At 40.2% G+C, this 9,012-nt stretch overlaps 1 protein-coding gene across 1 annotated transcript; it reads left to right on the plus strand.

The window, feature by feature from the left end:
- The first annotated feature begins 1,085 nt into the window (after positions 1-1,085).
- On the plus strand, positions 1,086-9,012 carry LOC122083461 (protein OSB1, mitochondrial). The gene is made up of 4 exons (XM_042651277.1): positions 1,086-1,575; positions 1,775-1,913; positions 2,979-3,081; positions 8,345-9,012. Exons 1-4 carry the CDS (start codon positions 1,253-1,255, stop codon positions 8,671-8,673), a joined length of 894 nt encoding a protein of 297 aa, XP_042507211.1. The 5' UTR covers positions 1,086-1,252; the 3' UTR covers positions 8,674-9,012.

A 9,012-nucleotide genomic window follows, 5' to 3' on the forward strand; every position in this document is an offset into this window, starting at 1 on the left:
TTGTCACTTTTTTTTTTAAATTTTACTTTGCCAGTTTTGTCATTTAGTAATAATATATAATATATTACTTTTCTCGTTTCTTCAAAACAAAACGACTCGAGGAGAATAAATTTATTTTTATTACTAGTGGTACAATCGATCGATTTTTCATTAACGGTTCTGATACCATTGAAAGAAAATAAATACGGAACGATTCATGAAGATCGATAAACATACACGACAAACACTACAAAAATAAGTTTTAGGCATACCTGAATCCATGACTGAAGAATAAGAACTCCTCAATGTCTTCTTGTATGCTCCTCGTACAACACGATCAATGTTGGTATGGTCTACCCTCTTTCCCTTTTGCTTTTAGTCGTTAGCCTCACTTAATGGGTCAGTGATAACTATATATAGGGGTGAGGGTAGGGACCAACCCTACAATAAAATAAGGGTTTCCTCCCCATTAAATAAATAATACCTTAGGTCCACACATAGTAATAAATATTTCATACCATTAAGGTGTGATAATAGAATCCAATATCTCCATAGAGATCACTTACCAATAATATTGGATTCTTTCTGCTTACTCAATCTTTGGTCAACATCACTAAACCGATTTTGGAAATAAATCTTTGACTATGCTAGCCCACCTAATAGAAAATCTTACAGACGGCTCTAGAGCGGATTGACGACCACCCCTAGAAGTCGCTGATTTGGTTATTGTAATTTAGAGAGAGAAAAAAGGGTAGGGTTGCAGAGGATAAGCATTAGAAAGAGAAAATGACCATTTTTAACAGCTTAGGAAGAAAGACGACGATGAATGATTTCAATGCAGTTTGTGCAATTGTAGTGCATGTGAAACCACATGTGAAAGGTGGAAGAAAGTAAAGTTTGCTTTTCTCTTGTTCTTATTTATTTATTAAGTAATTTTTTTCAGTAAAGGGTAGTAAGGTCTTTTGATGTTTAAAACTACTTAGAATACTCACACTGTCAATACGAGGATGTAATTCGTTCAAACCCTTGAACCTACGTGTAATTTGGGCAAAAGACGCGCTAGGGTCCAGGCCCCACGATGCTTTTATGGTTATTTTTACCCAGTAACCCTTCCGCCTGCCCCAAAAAGAGCAACGCAGAGCAAACAAAAGAAACGCCGCGAAATGTATGAGCTTCAAATTGAGTAGGAGGGGCATCGTCGTCCCAGCTCAGTAGAAGCTATGAGCTCCTTCTCCAGTAGAAGAAACTCCGATTATTTGCATAAAGAAAAGCCATGAAAGCGTTTCGTTTCTCCTATCTATTAAGAAAAACCTTTCCTCTATCCACGCAGAAGCTCCTCCCGTTCTCTTCATCCTCCACGGCAGTGAAGTCGCCCAACTTCTTTTGCGATGAACCCGACGACGGAAGCCCAGTTTACCGCCATAAGCTCATGTTCCAGCGCCCGACGACCATGAATTGGGATGGACAACTCTATAACTCCGTCCACTTTATTGGCTCAGTCTTATTTCCTTTGAAGAGGGGTGCTTCTACTGAGACCATTTCTGCTTACACCCTTCTCAAAGTTAGATCTTTCCCCGACTCTGATCGTACATTCAGGTGAGATTTATGAATTTTCTGTGAACAATTTGACCCGGAACCTACATGAAATTTCATACTGTTGATTATACGAAATTGGATATCTTTTTCTTTCCTGGTTATTAGGGTTACGGTGTGCACTTCCTTCAAGTATCAGTATTTGCTTTGGTTATGCAATTCCTTTGCTGTGCAACCCAACACTCTTACAGTACTTTGGCAGGATTTTATTGAAGATGTGGGGCAAGATGGCAGAATTATCTCTCCAACATTTGAGACCAAATGATTTCATTTATGTTTCTGGTCGTTTAAATTCTTACACAAAAGTTGATTTAAGTGGAAAGCTCCGGACCTTTTATGAGGTACTCAAATACTAAGTGTTGTTTAGTGATTTGCCCTCTTTCTAAAATATTGCAGTTTCTCATGGAAGAGGAGGATGATATATTAGAGATATTCCTTATTTTAAGCTCATTTTCATGATGGGTGGAGTCCGTCTTCTACTATATCTTCCTCTTAGTTTCATGATTATGTTGCCCCAATTTATCATGGTTTGACCTGCTTTTCAAAGCGTGCCAAGATATCTTTCACCCTTATTAGTCGCCATTGTAGAATAGATAACCTCTAGAGGGTGGGCCTTGGTGCAGCGGTAAGGTTGCTCCATTGTGTCCAAGTTGTCACAGGTTGGAGTCAGGAAACAACCTCTCCACAAAGCAGGGGTAAGGTTGCATACATTATGACCCTCTCCAGACCCTGTAGTGGTGGGAACCTCATGCATTGGGGACACCCGTAGAATAGATAACCTTGGAATTCTCCAATGTCGCAAGTGTGAGATGTTCTTTTCACCATAATCTTTGCTCCCTGGTTCTTCTTGTGGCTGATTTATTCATAGGAACTTCTTATCCCTTCCTCAACCTCACTCTGACCCCCTCCCCCTCATTTGTTTTTAAATTGATCCAGCCCATTCTATTTGTTGCTATATTATCGTTTTCTCTCAAATGAATTTCTTTAAAACTCTTCTGTAATATGGGTGACCTGTTTAATTAGTTTTTAGTATCATCCAAGGTTGCAACTGTTGTAATCATAACTTGCCTACTGTAGGATATATTGATGGAGGTTTCTAGTTGTGCCTTGCAGTCTCTTACCTTTTTAACTACCTGGAATTTTGATGAGAGACACCATGTCCTTTTTCCATTCTCAAGTCATCTGATCAATCCAGAAAGAATTCATTAATCAAATGGTTAATTCATCTGGGTTTTCTGAATAAGCTTGGGCTTAGATGAGATTAAGTTTTTAAATGAACATGTTTCCACAGGTAGAGTTTTAAAGAATAGAGGGAAAAAATTCTCAATGGCCTTTGCTCCTTTTTGCTGGTGTCTTCCTAACCATTTCATCACTTAATTTATTTTCACACTATCCATTCCTTCCAGGTAATTGTTGAGGAACTAAACTATGTTGCACAAAGTGGGCAATACGAAACTTGCAAGAAATTGGAGCAATCAGAAATAAAAGAAAAACAACTTCCTCTTTTAAGTAAGTCTGCTACCCCACTTGGCTGTTTCTATCACTGTGTTATTCTCCTCTAGAGTTCATCTTGGATGATTGATGTTCTGGATCAGAATGTCCTTTTTGGTTCTGTTTTTTTAATTATTGGAGGTGTTATACCTCTGGCATATCGGGTTATTCAAACTTAGGTTTACCAGATTAAAATCTCTGCATCAGCACTGTAACCGAATGAGTTTCTGCTAGTAGGTTCTGCTCATAATGCAAAAATCTTAGTATTCTTAGTATGTTTTCTTTGGACAGCACGTCAAGAGAGGTTTCCTTGATGGCACACTCAATTCTGCCACATGTCATGTCCAATAGGGCTGAAATTTTGTGGATCTGTAGTGATAGGTTTCTAAATCAGGTTCCCGATAAATCAGGATCGTAGTGAAGAGATTAATTTTCAGATTCAAGAGAAATTTATAACAGAACAGTATTCAGATATGGCTAGAATTCTGGGCGAAGGCTATGTATGCACTGGGGAAACAGACCGTCAAAAAGTTGACAGCCTGATTAGAAGATATGGAAATATCCTACTGTGAATAGGACATTCAAGAACAGAACCAGAATGTTTAACCCCCCCCCAAGAAAAAAAAAAAAAAAAAAACAGAACAGAACCAGAATTAGGAAAAATTTAATATCTCATCAAGCATATGTCAGAAAGAGGAAAAAACTGGCCAAATGATGTTACTGGCTAGGAGAATATCTCAGAGAAGTTTCAGTCACTTCTGCTGGCCAGATTAATAGATACATTAGAATCCTACTTAAACAAGGAAATTCAATATCACAGAATTCGATGGCGATAAAATTTTGATCTTCAAACAAGAATCAGAATAGATTACCTGTAGCAATGATCGGTAAACAATCGGGATATGAAATCGAAATCAGATCCAAGGGATCAAACCAGAACTGAAGGACAAAAATGCGCAGGTTCATTTTATTTTTTGGGTAGAATGTGCAGGTTCATTGCTATCAAAAGAAGGGGGGGAAAAACATGTGCAGGTTCATTGAATCTCATATCTGGAATTAGAATAGAATTGAAGAACAGAAAAAATAAATGCCGACCTGATTTGATGTGGGTGATAGAAAGAAAGAGATGGGAGGTGATATAATCAGGACCTGATCTTTTCTGAACCCACAGAGACACTCATGAGCTCACATATTTAAATAAGGGTAATCTTTCGTGTTAATATTCCTAGATTGGTTTCAAGTATCGGTATCCTATCGGCTGAGACTGATCCCCTATCCCTGACCGATCCGGATTGGTTGTCTGTATCATTTCAGGGTAAAACAGTAAAAAATTGTACTTTTTTAAGAAAAGCAAGCCGAACGATTCTTGCCGATCGGATCGGCAGATACTGATACCGATGCTGTCCCCTAAATCCATGATGCCTAGTGAAACAGTTCACTTCAATATGACTTATTTACCCTTACAAATGCTTTTTTTAAGTTGGAGTGGAAAGATAATTTTTTAAAATCACTTCAAGAAAGACCACTGTCGCAATTCCCTTTTCCTCCTCTCTCTGGCTCCTGAAGCCAGCTTCCTCTCTCCCGCCCTCTCTTTCTCTCTCCCCTTCTGCTGATTTAGGAGGGGGGGGGGAGAGAGAGAGAGAGCAGAAGTCCTCTGAGAAGGGTTTATGTCAACCTCGGACAGAACAGGGGACACTACTGGTTGGGTATGGATTTCGGACTGAAACTAAGCTTTTATAGAAGGGTTTGGAAGGGAATGGTCTGCAGAGATGATGGACAAACTTTGGCAGCAAATAGGGCTGATTTGAAGAAGTTTTGAGAAGGTAAAGGTGGCTGGAAAAGATCACAGAAAGAGGGCCACTGCTCACTCTGTCTCTCTCACCTCTTGGGAGTGTCACTGGCCTGTGGCCGGTGCTGAGTCTCTCATGCTCTAGGTCAGTTGGTCCCTCACGTGGTCACACCCACTGCAACATCTCAGAGTCTCAGTCATATCACCTCTCATTCTCTCTGTTATCTTGGTCTCCAATTCTTCTGTTGGCATCTGGGATTATCTCATTTCTTTTAGAAGCCCAGATCAGAGGAACCTGCACTTGGTCTTGGCTCAGGCCACGTGCCATTCCTGTTCTTGGGTTCTATGTCACAGAGAGGTTCAAAGACAGGAATTTTTATTTACTTATTTTTTTTTTTTTTAAAATGGGAGAGCTTGAGTTTTTCTTCTTCTTGATGATCAGGAGCTAATGGAAGGGGAGTTTGGGATATTTATTTAATACGATACATAGATAGATGGATAGATAGTCTTTGGTCTTCTACTCTTTTGCAGAAACAGGACTGTGAGTATGTCGAAAGTTGCAGTTTCGTCACTCACATCACAAAAGTTTCGAACCTGCTTTGAGTGTATTGGTTTCGAAGTCTCTTCTGTGAAACATTTCCGGTTCCAGTATATCTGTTGCCTGTGCCAATTATTGGTAGTTGCGTTTTTGCCGTTGTCATTGAGCTTAACATTCACACTGCTGGAAATCATCATCTGGCATTTTCAAAACTGTAGAGGGAGATCCTGGAGAAGGAGAGGGAGGGAGAGGGGGATCAGAGATGTAGAGTTCCCTACAAGATGCCATTAGAGGTGGATTTATAAATTCTACCCCTGCACTTTAATTCACCAAAATCATTTAAGAGGGTCTTCATAGTGACGCATAGAAGCACCCTTTAAATAAAAAAAAAAGGCGTACTAGTGCACGAGGGCCCTGCCACTGCAGGGTTCTTGGGAGTGTCATAATATATGCAGCCTTACCCCCTCTTTGTGGAGAGGCTGTTTCTTGACTCGAACACGTGACCACTTGCTCAATGGAGCAACCTTACCATTGCACCAAGGTCTGCTCTCAGAAGGACCCTTTAAAGAAAAAATCAAAATAGAAGCAAAATATGACTGAGAAATACTACTCCAGTCGACCAGCTTAGAAAGACTCGTAAACAGACTCCAAAAAAAGAGGAAAGAAACAAAGTCTGTCTAAACATCCCTATTGTAGGAGTCATGTGCTGACTAGGAAACTTGATAAAATAAAAGACTTCGACCATGACTGGACAGTCCCAGCCTGCGTGAACAACTGTAGAAATAAATTAACAAATAGCAACACAACTAAGCACCCCTCACGATAGGAACTTGATGATAAGATCCCTGATTTTCAGGAACCCAGAGAGAGGGTTGACCCTACCTCTTATCATTCCATCAATGTAGGTGGTAATCACCTCTTTAGATATTCAAAGCTTTCATGGGTTTCCATTAATAACTGAACCCCAAACTTCTTGAACAGTTGATAAGAAAGTCTCATGCGAGGTCCAGAAGTAAAAAAAATGTAAGGGTGCCTCCGGCGCCTATATAACAAATAGTAATAATAATGGGGCTGTCGAGAGTGCGGTGTTCGGGATTCAAATCACAAGGAATCTACCCTTGGTACTGGCGGTTCAATTCCCTAGTGATCTTTCTAATCTGGTGTGTATTGCAAGTTAAGTGCGAGATTGGTATCGAAAAGCCATGGGCCCTGTAGTGCCTGCATATGACAGCTCTGTAGAGCTTTGCAGGTCAGTAACCTGTTCGGTGTAAGATCCATTGACACACGCAAGGCTCCCGAAAGGAGTATCTCTTTGCTTTGTTCAGGGGAAGAACCATGACATGCTTAACACATTGTCTTTGGACATCGAAGAAGCAAATGAGAAGCAGAAGCAACACGCGTCAGCCATGTGAATTTGAAGCACTTAGGTCGTTTCTTGAAAGAAAATAGAGAGAGAGAGAGTTCTCCACCCTTAGCCAAATTAGAAGATTGAGATGTATCATCGTTATCTAAGCTAAAAGGAGGAGTCTTGAAAGATTATTGGAACTTGGAGGCCCATTTGCTATATGTAGGCCAATCTGTACCTGTCTGGACTCTGGAGTTTGGAGCATCCATGAAGAGAAAGATTCAGCCATGCTCCTACAGGCCATCATCTTTGGAGCGGAAGGGACTTTAGGGGGGCTTAAACCATTTCTCCCGAGACAACTCAGTACATGAGGCACGAAGAATTTTATGATATGATGCAGGTTGAGGTCGAAATGTTTGTATGCATTTCCCTCCTCAGCGTAAGCTGCCTTGTCCCCCCCCCCTCAACTATGAAAGAGATAAGCATACCATGGACTATGGCCGGCTGGCCTTTCTCTCTGCGCAATTCAGCTCTGCTGTATCGGTAAGGAACCACCACGCATTCGTGTCTCTGAGGCGGAATTGGCATTGTGCTGCCAGAGGAAAGCAAATGTATGAGAGTAGGTTCCAACCCCTGCTTTGAAAGCGAAAGGATAGTCAAGGAAAGGAAAGAGAAGCTTCTACTTGACTAAGAAGTCTTCAACTCATGCAGTGGGTGAGGTGCTGATTAAGTGTCAGGCAGCCTGTACAACCTTCCTTGCTATTGGCAGTCTGCTTCCGACAGGAGAAAACTCGCCTTCTCGGGACACTCCTTTGGAGCCTCATTTACGATTCTTGGATCCGGCTGCACAGAAGGGAAACATTCTTGAAATAGATTTCAAGAAAGGCGTGACAGCAGCCCATACTGAGCAAGATCATGTTGTAATAAGGAAGCATTTCACTTGGGGCTCATTCTCGAGCCTGTGGTGTGTAGGCAGCGCAATAGCTTCTGAAGCGAGCCAACATACAGGCGGAGAGAAGGAAGTGAGATTGATTTTGCCTAGTTTGAGTACAGGTATTTGTTAGGTTCTAAGAAAATAAGAATTTGCTTGAAGATAAAGAGAGAAGAAGCTGAGAAGTACTGAACCTCACCCCGAGAATCAGAAGTACTTCTCGCCAACAATTAGATTTAATGTGTAATAACTAAGAGGTCTTTAAAGAAATCATGCTGAATTTCCTTTTCTGCTTCATTCTATTCATCCCTTTTTCAATTATAGTTCTTTTCTGTTGCATGCATTGAAAAATAGATGAATAACCCACTGTATTTCTTATTGTATTAAACAGGAAATTGGGGTAACTAATGGCATCGCCTTTTTTTTTTTGGTGAAGTTATTTTTAACTTTCATTTATTTCATTATTTACTGGTTTTCGTCAAGAAATAGTGTTGGTTCATCGATTTTGCGCTAAAATTGTTGTGGATTCTTTACAAATTTTCATGAGCTATCACTGCACTTCTTTTACATATAAGAACTTAGATGAGCTTTTCTTATTGGTGCAAGTCCCCAAAATCCAAGTTTCTTTCTTTTGTCTTGTGTCCCTAACTCCTACATATTCTGTTTATCCCGTTTTAGGTGCATCGGATTGGGAAAAGAAAAGAAAAGACCGTCTTTATTTGTGGCAAGTTTTCTTTTCTAATCCAGATGAATGGTGGGACAATAGACATGGCAAGGTTAATCCTAAAGCTCCACATTTTAAGCATAAGGATACTGGTGAGGCCTTGTGGCTTAGTTCATCTGATCCTTCTTGGGTTACTAGGCAACTTCAACTGCATGACTCTAGAATGGGTGGAAGAAGGTATCAGGACTCAGTCAGTTCACGGTCCCGTGTGTCTTTCTGGGAATATACGGATGAGGAACAGTTTTCTGTGCCTCAGAAGAAGAAAACAACACAAGGGTCATAGGATTGATGTGGCAATGGAGAAAATTTATTTTACTTGTCACAAGAGATGGACTCTTGGAATTGTTCAGAGTTAATAGTTGTGTTTGGCATTTGATCCTGGTGGTGTAAAAGGTTTTTTTTTATTATTATTATTATTTTTTGGTCGAATGGTGGTGTAAAGGTTTCAGTTTGAACATTTCAGATCACCAACGGAAAACAAGAATGAAAGAGAAATTGATGTTCCATTGAGGACCAAGTGTACCACTAGGTTATAATGATTGATCGACAGAAAAGTTTGTGGTAGAAAACCATGATGGTGTACCACCAAATAGTATGAAGATTATTCAACATTTATCATTTA

The sequence above is a fragment of the Macadamia integrifolia genome, chromosome 7 (assembly GCF_013358625.1).
Source record: "Macadamia integrifolia cultivar HAES 741 chromosome 7, SCU_Mint_v3, whole genome shotgun sequence".
NCBI classification, from domain to species: domain Eukaryota; kingdom Viridiplantae; phylum Streptophyta; class Magnoliopsida; order Proteales; family Proteaceae; genus Macadamia; species Macadamia integrifolia.